The following is a 16,749-nucleotide window of genomic DNA, read 5'->3' as shown; positions in this document are numbered from 1 at the left end:
TCAAACTCATATCAAAGGAACTTCATATATTTCAATACCAAAGGGGGGCGTCAACTTTTGTTGTCCATCCATATGCAATTTCCTAGATCTATATATTTTTATTATAACTCATAGGAGTCAAATATTTTAATAAAGGTTTGATACAAGGAAACAACCTTACACGAGTTAGCATGAACTCTCCTAGGGATCAAATTGGGCATGGAATAACTGTCGCATCCATTGCTGGGAATTACATAGACAAGGTTTCTTATTTTGGGTATGCTAACGGAACCTCTAGACTGTAAAGATATCAATGTTCCTAGTGCTGCCACGTGTAAGAAGATTGAAGAATAAAGCTGTTGAGATATTGTTAGACCTGTTAGGCAGTTTAGGAAAACTGTTAGTATTGATAAGAGAAGGTTAGAGATGTTAGAGAGGTTAGAAAACACGTGAACAAGGCTTTAACTCAGCTGATATAAAGTCTGTAGTTGTGCTCAATTGAGCTTAATGAGAAATACAACAAGTCTCTTCTCTATCTCTGAAATTCTCTCTGCTCTCTTTGCTTTACTTCTTTTCTCTCTACTCTATATTTCTTCTCAGTCTTCCTATCTTAACATGGTATCATTCGCCATGGATCGATCCTGATATTTTGTTCTTCTGCTTCCGCACTCTCTTCCTCTTTGTTTTCTCTCTCTGGCTTCTTTCTCCACACAAGCACATCAACCAATTTCGTGTTCTTTCCTCTGCCTTGTCTCATTGAAAATTCTTCTTCAATATTTCTTTTTCTAAAACTTTCTTCTTTCTCAACCCTAAATTCTTCTCTTTTTTTCCTATCTTACTCAACTTCAGATTCTCCAATCTCGATTACCTCTTTCATTCCTACTGTTTCTACCTCTCTCATTACCTCTGTTTCTTCATGAATTTCTCCTATACTCCTCTTTCTTGAATTTTATTCATTCTAGCAAGTTTAAAGAATAGTTTTGCCTATTGGCTATTTGCAAAATTGCTCCAATGAAATCCTAGTCTTGATTTTCTCCAAAATTGACCTTTCTAATTATTCTTCTTGCTCTCTTCAACTTGTGCTCCTTATTTGTGCTGAAATCTTGAAATCTAGCACAATTACAATTGAACTCTTACTCAGAAGTAAGGCACGATGGTGAAATTCGATTGGGAACCTTACATTCCTCTGTTTTTCTGCTTCCTCTGACATTTGAGTTGCAATTCTTGCGATTATGGTTCAAGAATGATCATTTCTAGCCCACGACTACAATTCCTCAGGTTATCTTCTTCATTCTGCTCTTCTGGGTTTTCTTGGATTGCATCTCATTTATTGGTTGGTGTGAGTAAAGATTCCTTTCTTGTTCCAAATATGGTGACTGCCTCTCAGTTAGTGATTCCTCACTCTTCTATTGCATCACTGGTTCCTATGGTTTCTAATGTCCATGTCAAATTGGATGATACTAATTACTTGCAATGGCACTTCCAAATGAACTTGATGCTGGAATGTCATGGCATACTTGGTTTTGTGACTGGTTCCCATCCATGTCCACCTCAGTTTGTTGTTGGTTCTAATTCTGAGGAAATTGAAGCATATAAGGTCTGGCAGTTACAAGACAAAGCTTTGATGCTATTACTCTCTACTACTTTGTCTGCCTCTGCTATTTCTTGTGTAATGGGTAGTACCAATGCTAGGGAGATGTGGTTAACTTTGAAAGAAAGGTTTGCTATTAGTACCAAGCCTAGTATTTTTCTTCTGAAGACTTGTCTCTACAATATGAAGAAAGGTTCGGATTCTATAGCTCAATATCTTAATCATATTAAGGATGCAAGAGTTCAGCTATCTTGTGTTGGCGTGCACTTTGCTGATGAAGACATTATCATCTTGGCTCTCAATGGTTTACCTGCAGAATACAACACTTTTAGGTGTGTTATGTGATGCCGAGAAAGTATGCTCTCATTCAAGGAGTTTCAATGTCAATTGCTTACTGAAGAAATAATGCTTGCTAATGAACAAAAAGAAATAATGCTTGTTCATTCTGGTCATGCTTACTATAGAGGTTCACCATATCACAGTCCAGGTAGAGCTACTTCCTGTTATCCTCAGGAATCAAGATCTTGTAATGCTACAGTCCCACATCGATAGGTCATCAAGAGATTTTGTTTACTACCTCTGCATCAACTGTTCCACCGTTACCAATCAAGAAAGTCTTTAGTATTGATGCATTTGCTGAAGAGGACTCCACTGTGTCTCCAATTGGTTCTCCAATTTCTAAACTCCCACTTTCAGATGAAATAATTGCTCCTGCAGATGTTGTGCTGCCTCAGATACCCACACGTTCTATAGTAAGCCCTTTTGTAGGCCATGCATATGGTGCTGATTCCATTACATTATTTCAGGCAATGACCTTACATGATGTCAAGGCCTCCAGTTCTCATGATGAGGGTGAAACTGGCAAGACTGTTATCTTGATAGGAGCATATTTATGCGACTTTGCTATCTTATTTATTTGCATTTACTTAGTTAATTCCCATTTATTAGAGTGATTTAGCTTATTTTCGTACTTTTGTAGGTCCAAATGGCAAGATTGGCAAGAAAGGGCATTTTGGAGCATTTTAGAGCAGTTTTGGACTTGGAATGGATAGCATATGCATGGGCCAAGATGGATGGACGTTTTTGAAGTTCGAATAGGCTAGGAATGTGCTAAAAAGATGGGGAAATTAATTCAGAATCAACAGGAAGTAAAACCATAACTGATTTTATTTTATTTTACCTTATCCTAATCCTATTCGACCTAAATTCCAGCTGGAAAAGGGGGGGATTAATTTCATATTAGGAAACCTAAAAACCCTAATTTCGTGGGTTTCTATTGGGCCCTATAATGCCTAAAGAAATCTGCCAAATAAAACCCTAATTTCGTGGGTTTCTGCTGGGCCCTTTTACCCTAGATCTACCACATATATAAAGGAGGGGTTGCAGGAGAAGGGAGTTCTTTTGGTGCCGTAGCAAGAAAGGAGAAAGGGAGAAGAAGAACTTGGTGCCGGAACCTGCTGCATCCATTGGGTTTTTCAGAGTTCTTCCCTTGATTAGTTCAAATGTTTATTCTAGATTGCTTTTCAATTATTATGAACATGTGTAACTGAATTTCTTCTTAGTTAGAGGTGAATTCGAAGCCATGGACATATGTTTTACATGAATTGATTACTTCCAGTTATGGTTTCATAAAGTATGAATGTGATTTACTTTTCTGTTTTATTGAGAACTTATTCTTGCATGTTTATTAAGGATGCATACTTAGTTTGTATGCAGGGATTTGATGCTAGAATATAAGGGAATTTCACCTAATCGTTATGAACTTATATTCATAAGTAGTGAAAGTCACTAGTCATGATTGCGTTAAGTAAATTCTTGGCAGGAGTATCATGCTTTTCATAGTTACAATTGTCTTGTCAAGGCTTATGATTTTCATAGAACTTAATGATCTTTGATATGTATCTCTATCATGCTGTTCATATAGGGAACTTGATAAGGATAATTTGATTGCGTCGCTGAGTCCAATTCAATGAACTTAGGAAAATCTGAGAGTTAATTAGTGCATTCACAATTAATTTGGGGCTTTGTCGTTCATACTTTATAGAAAGAGTAACTGGAGATCGATTTGTGTGCATATGTTCCATGTGTGGAGAAGAATCCTCTAGCTATCCCTTAATCTATATTTCATTCACAACTTAGTTGTTTGATGCTGTCAGTTTTACTTTATTCTAAATCATCCAATTTCCCCCCAATCATTATTCCCTTAACTTAGTTTCCAATTTAATAAGTCTAATTTGTGTTGATTAGCATCCCTCCTAATCCCCGGAATAGAACGATCCCTACTTACTCGTACTACGATTGCATAAATTATAGGGTTTAATTTGTGCGTTAGTTATTTCTCACGCCATATCTCTAGAAATGACAAGTTTGCTGGGGACATTCCTTTGGTGACGCCAAAATCGCACTTTGATCGCATTTCGCATTTTGATCTCAACGTAGTTCCAGATATACAAATCTGTGTGCTAGCCAGTGATATTGATTACAATGCCACGGTCCTGCTAGTAGTTCCATTAACCATTGTCAGTTTCATTTTGGCATTGGCTGGTGGTTTTCAGTGGAAACTCAAACACATGGCTCAACCTCCTGGTTTTACAGAACCTCTATATCTTGTTTGTACACTCTGGTTTTCCGTATTTCGGATATTGCTTGCTCCTATTCTTTCTGCAGACCAGTTTGCTGACATTCTCACCAAGGGTCTTTCTACTCCTAGCATTGTTCCAATCTTATGCTTGGCTCCTCCATGTTGGAATCCCACATCGGTGGGGTGAAAGAAAACAAATGGGTTTAAATAGAATTACCACACTCTAACTAATACCGAGGCCTTTTGTGATAAAACCCCACACCTGACGGATTGGGCGGGTGGTAAAGTGGGGAACTGATATCGGTGTTGTTAGAGTAGGACCCAACGGGCAGATCCAAATTCTAACATGGTATCAGAGCCGAGGTTCGTACAAGCTAACGACGCTTGTCATAAAAATAAAAATTTAAAATATAAATAAATAAATAAATAAAAAAGGAAACAAGTCGGACTCTTAAAAATGCCAACGAAGCTTGAAAAGAGCCGACCTCTGAGTTCCATTGAAAACAAGTGGGCCCAATGAGAGCCGACCTCTGAGTTTCAATTGCCGATGTGTGGATCTTCACGTGTGATTACACGTGAGGGGGAGTGTTGGAATCCCACATCGGTGGGGTGAAAGAAAACAAATGGGTTTAAATAGAATTACCACACTCTAACTAATACCGAGGTCTTTTGTGATAAAACCCCACACCTGACGGATTGGGCGGGTGGTAAAGTGGGATGTTAGAGAGGTTAGAAAACACATGAACAAGGCTTTAACTCAGCTGATATAAAGTCTGTAGTTGTGCTCAATTGAGCTTAATGAGAAATACAACAAGTCTCTTCTCTATCTCTGAAATTCTCTCTGCTCTCTTTGCTTTACTTCTTTTCTCTCTACTCTATATTTCTTCTCAGTCTTCCTATCTTAACATAGACGTCGCGCCCGAGCTAGGATAGCAGTATATAAGGTTGACTGGGAAGAAGGATGCAATGAATTGGATTTTCTTTCCGGAATAGAAAATACCATTGCTGATGGTGTTGATGTTATTATCAACATCTCCTTAGGAATGGAAGAGTCCACCACGCTTACAAATGTTATATTAATAGGAACATTTGCTGCCATGGAGAAAGGTATCATAGTTTCGTGCGCAGCTGGTAACGAAGGTCCAAGTTCCACTGTGTATAATGGCAGGCACCAGAGATCGATTGCTTGCCGCGTACTTATTTCTTGGAAATGGAATGAAAATCGTAGGACGATCAAAATTTGTTGGAAATACGTCATTGCTAAATGTACGACTGGTGCACACAAAGTTACTATCACCATGCAATAATTCCCACAAGTTGACAGATCTAGCATGTCATGGCGTCGTGGTTTGTGATGATGGATATAATGCAACTAAGCAGATCGAAGAAATAAGCTCTTCACAAGTGTTGGGAGCCATTTTGATTTCTAACAGTGAAGTTGAATACGTTTCCTGCGCCTGCACATTTATTTCAGTACAAGACGGAAATGTTTTGATGAATTACGTAGAAAGCACGAACATGCATTTGGTTAACATGAACTTCCGAGAAACAATTACAAGGGCGAATATTCGAGCTCCAAGTTTGCCGTATTATGCGTCACGAGGTCCTTCACGTGTTTATGTAGGCACTGTGAAGCCAGACGTAATGGCACCCGGGTCACAGATTTTGGGTGCTCGGGTTCCAAATAAACCAGCAGGCTATGTGCAATTGTTGGAGTTTCCTTCCTTGGCTTCTCCCCATATGTTACTGGCTTGGCTGCACTTCTAAAAAGCGCGCATCCAAAATGGAGCCCGGCTGCTATCCGATCTACCATATTAACTGCTAATCCATTTGATAATAGACAAACTCCGATTCAAGATGCGGGCAACAATTTTCCATTTGCTTCACCTCTAGCCATGGGGTCGGGTATGATTTTAGCACGAACATTTGGAGCTTATCAAATACAGCACGTGGAATCAAGGAGTAAGAAGAATTAATAGAAAAATAACCCTGTATTTAATTAGTCAAAAGATGGGCCTTGGGCCCGATTTAAAATTAAACCCAATTAATTAATTTAATTTTGAGTTAATTATTTTTTAAAATTCAAATATCAAATAAGTTTGTCTGATTGGGTTTGACCGTTATATGATACCTGTTCCAACAGGTATTAGCCCTCTATATAAACAGGAGCCCTGTGGTTCTGTTTAAGATACATCAAAAAAGCATATTTCATTCTAAGTCATATTTTTGTAGCCTGAGAGATAAACATACAAAATTCGCCAGAAATCAAAGCCCTAGTGCTAAGACTTTGTTTTAAGATAGTTGTATCCTAGTGGAGCAGACGCCTGCAGAACTACAAGCACTGAGTAAGGGCGAAATTCTGTTTCAAGTTGCAATCTGCAAGCCTCTATCTGAAAAACCAATCAATTTTATTTTAATGTCTTATTTAATTTTGTGATTTTGTTTACTGTTTAATTTAATTGTTGAATTACATTATTAGTGTAATACTGATTGTTGTTTCAGCTAATTCTTTTTAAAGCACGGCAAAAGTGCGTTCAATGACACTCCTAAAGGAAGAGTGTACATGATTAAATACTTCTCTAAAACCTGTTGGTTGAGTACCCCTACGGAAATCTGGAAAATGATACATTTCACCTTTATATGGTCCCAAATACCCGCTCATTTGTGGGTAACATGCATCCACAAGATAATATTTTCCTGTAACCAATAAGATATGTTTAATTATAATATAATTTGAAAGTGCAAAAATTCGAAGTTTAATGATATGCACATATTTGAAACATTACCATTTGGTGGTTTGGGAAAATTTAAAGCATTATTTCGTAACACTGATAAAAATACTCTTGCATCGTGTGCAGTGTCTTCCCAACCTGCACATGCAAATATGAATTGCATGTCAAAATTACATGCAACCATTATGTTTTGAGTCAGTATTCCTTTCCTGCCAATATATGGTACTTGATCTTCAAGAGGTATTGAAGCTTTAACATGTACGTCATCTATAGCACCAATGCAATTCTGCAAACAATAAGAGAAACATTTCAATAAATATTACTTTGTTCGTAAAACAAACGATAAATTGTTGTATCTAATTTTTGTCTTAAAATGGGGCATATATCTTGAATCTTTCAATATCTCTTCCAGGACTCCCTTAAACTCAGGATCCAACGGTTTTATGATATCAACGGCCATAAGGCATACAATATCAAGTAATTTACCAAAGTATCTACTCACAGTTTCACCAGAATGTTGAAATCGTTCTTGTGCTAGCCTATTCCCTATACCATGTCCTAGAATGTGCACAAACATTCCCAACATCTTAGCAGCGCACATTCTCCTAGAACCTATCAACCCATAATTATTTTCCAAGTCAATGCATAATTGCAAAAATACACATTTATCCATTCTAAACATTCTATTACAACGTTTTTCATTCCCCCGTAACATTTCCATCACCTACTTATTTCCTGTTTGAAAAGAATCCATACAAGGACTTTTATGAATATACGTCTCATAATAATATTCCATAGTACGAATACAGACACATACAATTTGGTTGAACTCCCTTTCATCTTCTGAAATTTCCATTTCTTGAAATAAACCTGCAGTGTTATAGACATTCTCATCATCATAATCAACTGAAATCCACATATGCATTGATATAAATAAAAGTCATATGAATTTTCACTAAAAACAACCATCCAAATAACAAATTCAAATACGAAACCTAAAAAATAAATCCATAATAAAAATGCAGTTAGCTTATTTTTCAGAAAGCTCATAGTTTAGCCATTGAAGCTTGATGTTAGGATCTTCCATAGTTGTGAACATTTCTTTTTTCTCTTGATTTAGAAATAACTGAGTTGCAAACAACCACAAATGGCTCCCAGGCCCTGCACTGTAAAGACGAAACTGCTTTCATCACTTCATCAATGTTGCTACCTTGGGACCCTTTCATCATCACTGAAGTTGTACTCCTATTCTCCATTACATCAACCATCAGCTCAATTTGTTGTGACAATTTAACAGCACCTCCTACCATCCCCACTTTTGTAGCAACTCTATTTTTGTTCTTCTCTTTCTTAACCTGTGTATCAAGTTGTTGATTTGTTCTCTTTTTCCCCTTCCCACAATATTTTTCAGTAACTTGAATTGTTTCATCTGGTACGTGTACGAGATCATCAGAATCATCACCACTGTCGAGTAGAATTCCATCACATTCGGATGAATCATGAGTTGGAAGTACACTAGATGAAGGTGCCCAAGCATGGTCACTAGTGGCAGTGGTGTTCATGAACATTCTATCAAACTTCTCTTCCATATCAGGACTAATACCCTTTCTAATTTTGCATATTTGGGATTTATCTGCAAATCAAAGAGAACAACATTAAAAACTATTACAGATGTTTCATTGAATTATAATAAACAAACAACATTAAAAAATATTAATAACATACCTCAATTTTGTTATGCCACCATTCATCAGAAGCATCAATAGTCCCAAGTTTGGAATTCCACCCAAGACCAGTTTCCTTTCCAATTAGTTTTTTTTTCCATATTTTCCATTGTTCTTTAAGTGCATCCCATTTATTTTTCAATTGTGATTTATCATACTCGGCTCCTGTCTCTTTACTCAAGCTAATCCTCACATTTTCCCATCCTTCTTTCTTAAAAAGAGTACCAGGACGATTACTTGCCTCCACCTCCTTGATACACATGTCACAAAATATAGTTGTATTCTGATTATTCCATACAGCCGGAACTCGTGATCCACTAGCCACACTATTATTCTTCACCATCTGTGCATGTCCTTATATAAATATGTATGTATTGGGAGATGAACATGTTATAGCAAATAATGTTTTTACTAAAAACATGCATAGTGCCTAAGTAATTACCTACATGAAAACTTGGGCAAAACTAAATCCATCAAAAGCAATACACCAATTTGTACAAGATGACAAGGATTCAAACACACTCCCATATATTTTTCCCTTATTTTTTGGGTATGCAGTTTTGATATTTATTCACAAAGCAGAAGCTTTACAAAAGATTCATGGAAGTCAAAGAAAAACTATACATATATCACTTATGGAAAATAAAATTAAATAGCAAACTTTTATTTCTTTTATAATCAAGCTCTCTATAAAATTAAAATAGCATATCAGATGGGTCTTCAATGGTGGCTAGATTTAGCGACCCCAACACAGGTCTTGGGATGGCATGGACACCGTTCATGCTTGAAGAAACCATGGATTTGATTTGGCCAAGAAGTTTTCATGGGACAAATTTCCAACACAAGAATCAGATGTACATAATAAGCAGCAAAGCACATATATAAAGAATCTTCGCCTATGATTCTAAAATCTGATCATAGTGTTTTACAGCAAAGCACAACCAATAGAAAAAAAAAAAACAAGTAGCACGTATATAAAAAGTTTGAGAGATTGAAGAGACTGAATAATCTACCTTGTGAAAGAGATTGAGAGAGATTGAGCGAACGGTTGTCTCCAAACTTGGGAGGCTAAGTGAAGATGAACTTCGGTGTCTGCAAATTTGAGAGAAATACGTGAGGATAGATTTCTAACATAATAAGGGTATTTGTGGAATTGCGAAAATTTCATTAAAGAGCGATCTGCTTCAAAGCAACTTTAAAAAGCAACCCCAAGGTTGCTTTTTAAAGCTGCTATCAAAATACCATTGCTTTTAAAATAAACATCATATTTTATTTTTACCAAACACCTTAAACTACTTAACTTTAAAGTTAAACAGGTTTTTGGAGACAAAAAGCAATCCCAAACGGGGCCCTACTCTTGGAAGTAGAATAGTTAGGATTAGGCTATGCAAGTGGCCTAATTGAGCGGCTTGTTGGGTCCGGCATTTGGGTCAATGGTTCATTAATATATATAAATAATGTATATTTAATTAATCAAAAAATGGGTCTTAGGTCTTGGGGCTTTTGGGCTCTGTGATTTAAAATTAAACTCAATTAATTAAATTAATTTAGTTAATTATTTAATTAATTATTTGTATTATTTTTTAAAATTCAAATATCAGATTAGTTTGTCTGATTGGGTTTGACCGTTATATGATACTTGTTCCAACATGTATTAGCCCTCTATATCAATAGTAGCCCTAGTTCTGTTTAAGATACATCAAAAACGCATATTTCATTCTAAGTCGTATTCTTGTACCCTGAGAGATAAACATACAGAATTCGCCAGAAATCAAAGCCCTAGTGCTAAGACTTTGTTTTAAGATAGTTGTATCATGGTGGAGCAGACGCTTGCAGAACTACAAGCATTGACTAGGGACGAAATTCTGTTTCAAGGACATTGCAATTTGTAAGCCTTTATCTGAAAAACTAGTCAGTTTTATTTTATTATTTTATTTTATTTTGTGATTTTGTTTACTGTTTAATTTAATTGTTGAATTATATTATTAGTGTAATATTGCTTGTTGTTTCACCAACACCCATGTCCTTCAAGCCCACTCTTTCAACAAGCATAACTACGTACAAGCTTTAGGACCCTGCTACATTGCTTAAGCATGGTGAACATGTGGTGCATGCATCCATACCAAGGAACTTCCCTTTGTGCCAAACCAGTCAATAAGTTCGAATGGACCTAACCCACACAAATTTATAGGGCTTATTGTATGGGTTGTGGATACAAAGATTTACAAGGCCCATTGGACACACTAAAGGTTATGGAGGATTTAGGTTGCTTGGAAGGCACCAAAATCCAAGGGATTGGGTTCGGTCACATGGGTAGGCATGAAAGATAAAGCCATGCTCACCCTTCCTTTTGACGGTTGGTTGCAAACAAAACCATCTTTGGCACCATCCCTTGACAGCTCGTTTCAAACTAACCAAATCCAAACAAGAAAGCCATACAGATAACCTAGCATAAGCTTTTAATGATTTGCTTAGCTAAAACCTCACTATTTTACAGCCTTGAGAAGAGGAATGGAGGAAAATAGAATGGACCTTTGTCAAGGGGGGAAGCTCCTGCAACGGATAGCTACATGGAGATGTTGGACAACCATCTCTTTTGTCCATCACCAAGAAGGCTGAATGGGGGAAAGTGATGATTGCACCACCATATCTCTTGAAGTGATCATTTGATTTTCCTTGCAAGCATCTAAGATATTTTAAATAAATGTCCAGTAAAATATGTGAAATAATTATTTTAATTATTATTTTTTAATACAAGAGATAGTCTAAACTACAAGGGCAGGGAGTCTATCCTAGTGAAAAATGGCCTTAAATAGCAGACTAATGGTCTTAAGTTCGAACCTTCATGACACTTTTGTTAGTGTGTGTATTTAGTGGCAGAGCCATGATTTCACATTAGAGGGGGCCCTTCACAAAATTTTAAAAAATAATTTGAATAGGAGCGTTAGAGAGCTAACTGCTTAATAAGTTAATTCGACACTAACTTTTTGGCCCACTTCATAATATCATTTGATATAAATTTATAATATATATATACATTCATTACAATCATATTTGTAATGAATTTATTTATTTATTTTAGAAACATGAATTTCAAATTTTAAATTCGTCTACATTATTAAAGACTGAAATTAATAGTTTCTATTCCAACATAGAGAAGGAAAAAAAAGTTCATAAATCCCAACACTAAGATACCCAACACAATGAACTCATACATGAAAAAAGGACGGAAATAAAACAAATTCACAATGCTTAAGTTAAACAAAAGATAAAAAGAAAGAAATGTATGATCCCGTCCCAATTTCTTGTTTTATTTCAATATATTTATTTTTGAATTTACAATTTTGCCCTTCAAGTTATGTTTACTTTAGTCACTTTTTGATCCGGAAGGATTTTGGGGAAATGAGTGGCACCATTGCATAGAGCTCGCTCTCACGAGTTCGTAGAAACGTAGTGGACTCAAATCGGAGTTTTAACGAAGAAGTTGTAACCTACTGAAGTGCAGTGGCACAACCGTAATGTTTCCAAAGTAGGGTTTTAAAACAAACAATCGGTTCTCTCTATCTCTCCTCAGTTCCGACGACGGTTGCAGCGCTGTTCTGCTACTCTAGGCCTTGCCACCTATCGGAAAAGAATGACAATCAACGGCGACCACGACCAGTCCCATTTCCAGCAGAACCGGCGTGACGACGGCGCCGGTGAAGCTCGAAAGACCCGCAATTTCTGAAACTTCCAGTCACCATTTCCGGCGATTCTGGCGGTGGTTTCCGTCGATCCATGTATGAATCTTCATCCTCTCCATATGCTCTAGCTTTTTGGTATAGGTATTGTGGATTGATTTTGAGTTTTGAGAAATCGATTCTTAACCCTCAATTTGGGCGGCAATTTGATCATGTTTTCAGCTAGTTCCAGCCAATTTTTGGTCATGGTCCAAGAACAAAAAGTGTTCCCCCAGTTAGTCTATATCTATTGGTATAGGTATTGCAGGGTATTTCAAGAAATTTATAGAAATTGCCACTCTCTACCCAATAAATCTTTTCAACTAACCAATATGGTATACGAAATCGTAGAGTGTGAATCTCACGTAAACCTTCACACAAAAATTTAAATGATTTTGGGCATCTTCATTTATCATTAATTAATTAAGTGAAATGCTTACATATTTAAATATGATATTAGATGAGGTTAGGGATGGCAACGGGCTGGGTGGGGCCCGAGTATGACAATACCATCCCAGTCCCCACTCTCCATCCTCGCTCTCGTCCTCGAACCCATCCCCATTTAATAGGTTTCAAAGAATCCTCGTCCCCGTCCCCTTCGGGGAACTATCCCCCATACCCGCCCCAAATCCCCAATTTTTTTGGAATAAAAAAATATTTATAATACATTTTAACATTAAGTTTCATATTAAATTATTATTCAACACATCCAAATTAAATATAAAGTTCAACTCAACTATTTAAAATTCCAGAGAAGATTAGGAAGAATTATGAGAGGGGGATTAGCTTAGGGTTAAACATAAATATTATAATTACCATCCCCTCCCCATATCCATTGGAGATTTTTCAAGTTCGGGGATCCCAGTACTTGATACCCGTTTGGTCCCGAAATCTCCCCCATTAGGATCAAGGACCCGCCCGCCGGGGATTTTTGCCATCCTTAGATAAGGTTATTCATCTACTTGGTTTTCTAAAGGAAAAAATTTACTAGTTTAAGTCTTTGTTTTTTGGTTTTTGTTTTTAATGTGTTTCATTAGTGGGAAAAGAGGCTTGGGAATGAGAAATTAAGATTTCCCATGTTTTGTAAGTCTAGACATAGGAAATGATTTCCTGTCACATGAGAAAAGATGGGGAAAATGAAACTCTCCACCCCCCTTTTTTTTTTGGTGCGGAGAAAAGATGGTATTTCATTAAACCAAAATGAATATTACATGGTAAGAACTAGCACATTAATGGCGGCTTCGTTAAAACCTTCTCAGAGAAACAAAATCTTGGGGTAGGAAAGAGTACCACCCATGTTATTGACTAAACATAAGAGTCAAACAACTTATACGAAACAAACTAACCTAAAACACAATTACAAAACCTTTAAAACAACATCCCATCACTACATAGGTACTGTCAAAGAAGTCTTCCTATGATCTAGAAAATGCATCATAGTTCTTCATACATAGTCAAAAACGTACTATGGGTATCAGAATAGATCCAGCCAATCACCCAACCGCAAAGCCATTGAAACACATCTCATCACTCGTAGATACTTTGTCAAAGAAAGCTTCCTATGATCTAAAGAAAGCATCATAATTCTTTGTACAGAGTCAAAAACGTATTGTGAGCATCATAATAGATATAGCCAAACACTAACTACCACCTCCAATTTTCTTGATCTAGAACCTCAGCTGACAAGCAAAGGAGACCAAGATTGGCCTCTTAGCCTGAAGAAAATTCCAAAGAAAGATCTTCATAGTAGGAACGTTCGCCAAGCCCATGAACGTTCCATAGGAGAATTATTAAGGAGATCTTGGAGACCCCTCGAGGCTGGTCTCCTCTACCTTGTCAACAAAATCCTCGATACAAAAACTATGCCTACTAGAAAAATCTATGCCACTAACAATCAGATGTCCAACACTAGTTTTTGCACGCTTTTGATTCCCTCTTGATGCCGCATACTTGTCATCCGTTAAGCAGAAGAGGCGATGGCCATCTCTATAGCGTTAAGATGAAGACCTCTCACTAGCGACTAGCTCCTTAGGAACCAAAAAAGAAGCCAACGCAGCCACCCCACGAAGAGCAAAAGAGCAAAAAAGCGTCATACCCAATTCACCAAGAAGAGCTCAAAGAAACAATCAGAGGCTGAGATAGACGGCGCAGAGAATAAGTAAAGAAAACTGAAGAAACCCTAACCTTAGCCATCCATACTCTCCTCACGTGAACGAGAGAGCAACTCAAACCCATTTCTCATCCTTCAAAAAAAGACATGAGAAATAATTTCGTTCAAATTTTTTACCTGAACCAAACAGGCCTAAGTGCTGTTGTTGTGATTGTAGGTAGCGGGATTTGGGCTTAAGCCGTGGGGCAAATTTCTTCTTCAACGGTACATTCTCATTTTTGATAATTCAAACTTGGCAGGTTGACTAATGATGACACGTACTCTGATCTCTTGTCTGTTGGGGCATTGTCACGCGTGCCCCTTTCTCTGTCAGTCAAATGGGAAATTTGTCTCCACACAATCCAATCCACCACTCTCTTCATTCCATTGGCATTGGATTGCCCAATTTGCAAAATAATCTTCATTCGATATCAATCTCCTCTTTTTCTGCAAAATAATGGTTGAATATTAGAAATTCAAATTACTATAAAACAATTCATAGTCGTTTGAATGTCATACCGAAAAAAAAAAAATTTTTTTATTTTTTTTTATAAAAGGTCCGTTACATGTTTCATTGCCAATCACACATGGTTTTCAAATTTATTATGCGGAAATTGAATTTTTTGGTTTTTTATTTTTACACGTGGTGTTGTAGTAAATGTTTTGGAAGTTGCAGAAATTATAATTTCACGTTTTACAAAAAAAGTAGAATCAAATTGATTTGTTTGGTAAAACGTCACAAGTGGATTATTAAGATAGCAGTAAGAAGGTCAAAAGTTTGGTACATATGAAAACTGGACAAGTTGGGTTATTTGGATCTAGACCCATCCACGACTGCCTCATTCTTATTATTTCTTTTTGACGAATCATAGGATCATTATGAGATGCTTTTATAACGAGTTAAGATATCCAGAAAAATTTACAACAGATCAATATATTCATGATAAGATTAAACCACCACTAATTAAACATCAAACTCATTACAAATATATATTATTCTCATAATTATGTGAGTTGAATCGCAGACTTCCTCTAACTAATGGAGACAAATACCACTAGGTCAAAAGCTGGTTGGTCCTAATATTATTTTATTTGTGATTTGGTTATGACTAAAAACTTATTAAGCAGGCAATTAAACACTCATTCTCATCTAAAATTTATTCACCTAAAAACCAAAAATTCAAATAAGTATTAAAAAAATTAATGATTCATAAATTTAAGGCAATATGCTTGTTCCTTATAATCGAGTTCGAATCTGTACCCACGTATTAAAGTAATTTAGAATACACTTTGTAAAATAGAATAGTTATAAGTTTTAAGAACATGAAGCATTTGCCTCGTTGTGAAGAAAATGGCATCATGGAAATTTGAGTTGTTGTGTAGCTAATGTTGTCTTTTACTTTTGTTTCATATGGAAAGCAAATCAAAGCTTTGATGATGGCTAAAAACTAGGATACATCCATCAGATCAACCATGAAAATGACGTGCTGCGCTCTGCCACGTATGGATACTTTTGGCCAATTGAAAAATTCAAACTTAAAACAAACAAAACTTGATCAATTCAATCGAATACAAAATCTACTTTATGTAATGAACTCTTAAAATAAGTTGTAATTGAATACTCTTTCTTCTTTTTTTTCTTTTTAATATTCAACAATAGTTGTCTTTTTTCTTTTATTTTTTACAAATAAAAGGTATCTAAACATTGACCTAAACATTGAATTATTCTAGTCCTAATCTTATTTAATTTGCACTCACCACTTGGGTTTATTTCAAATGATTTAACAACATCGTCTTTAAACGCGAATCTCCTTCGACAAAGTGGAGACCTATGCAACGAGACGAAATTACTATAAGCAAATAACCTCTTAAATTCACCATTGTGCAATGTTTATAGTATGGGTAATGCTAGGCATCCATTCATTGCGTATCACCTCTTTAATAGAGCGGGCTCTTGTCTAATACAATGGAGTTCACCTCTATTAGAGATGTGATACACAATGTGGTATGTAAATATGATATACCTAGCATTTTTCTTATAGTATTTTATTTGCTTCTAGATCTTATGAAATGAATTAATAAGGCAATGCAGCAGACTTAGCTTTTTTCTTTTTCCTACAAAAATCCAGATGAGCCAGCTTTTATTCTATCTTTTTTATTTGTTTTTTCCTTTTGGCCGGACGATCTGTTTATATGTTTGAAATTGTATAATTACAGGGACAGCTTGCCCCAAGACGCGGCTTCTTATTTTTTTTCTTTGTTATTTATATTATA

The 16,749-nt window shown here is 36.2% G+C and overlaps 1 protein-coding gene across 1 annotated transcript; it reads right to left on the bottom strand.

The window, feature by feature from the left end:
- Positions 1-7,956: 7,956 nt before the first annotated feature.
- On the bottom strand, positions 7,957-8,950 carry LOC148914356 (uncharacterized). The gene is made up of 2 exons (XM_089043702.1): positions 8,605-8,950; positions 7,957-8,516 (listed from the first exon to the last, which is right to left on the bottom strand). The coding sequence occupies exons 1-2, from the start codon at positions 8,948-8,950 to the stop codon at positions 7,957-7,959; spliced, it is 906 nt and encodes a 301-aa protein (XP_088899828.1).
- Between the last annotated feature and the right edge of the window lie 7,799 nt (positions 8,951-16,749).

The sequence above is a fragment of the Prunus mume genome, unplaced genomic scaffold (assembly GCF_029339155.1).
Source record: "Prunus mume cultivar Tortuosa unplaced genomic scaffold, ASM2933915v1 scaffold18, whole genome shotgun sequence".
NCBI classification, from domain to species: domain Eukaryota; kingdom Viridiplantae; phylum Streptophyta; class Magnoliopsida; order Rosales; family Rosaceae; genus Prunus; species Prunus mume.
Note: the sequence above shows the minus strand (reverse complement) of the source record. Positions and strands in the feature narration are given on the sequence as shown.

Bases quoted from the DNA above. Each gene is read 5' to 3' on its own strand.
- LOC148914356 (XM_089043702.1), bottom strand. From the start codon at position 8,950: ATGGTGAAGAATAATAGTGTGGCTAGTGGATCACGAGTTCCGGCTGTA. The intron at 8,517-8,604 runs GTTATTAATATT...TTTGATTTGCAG, and splicing joins GCATAACAAAATTGAGGTAT to ATAAATCCCAAATATGCAAA.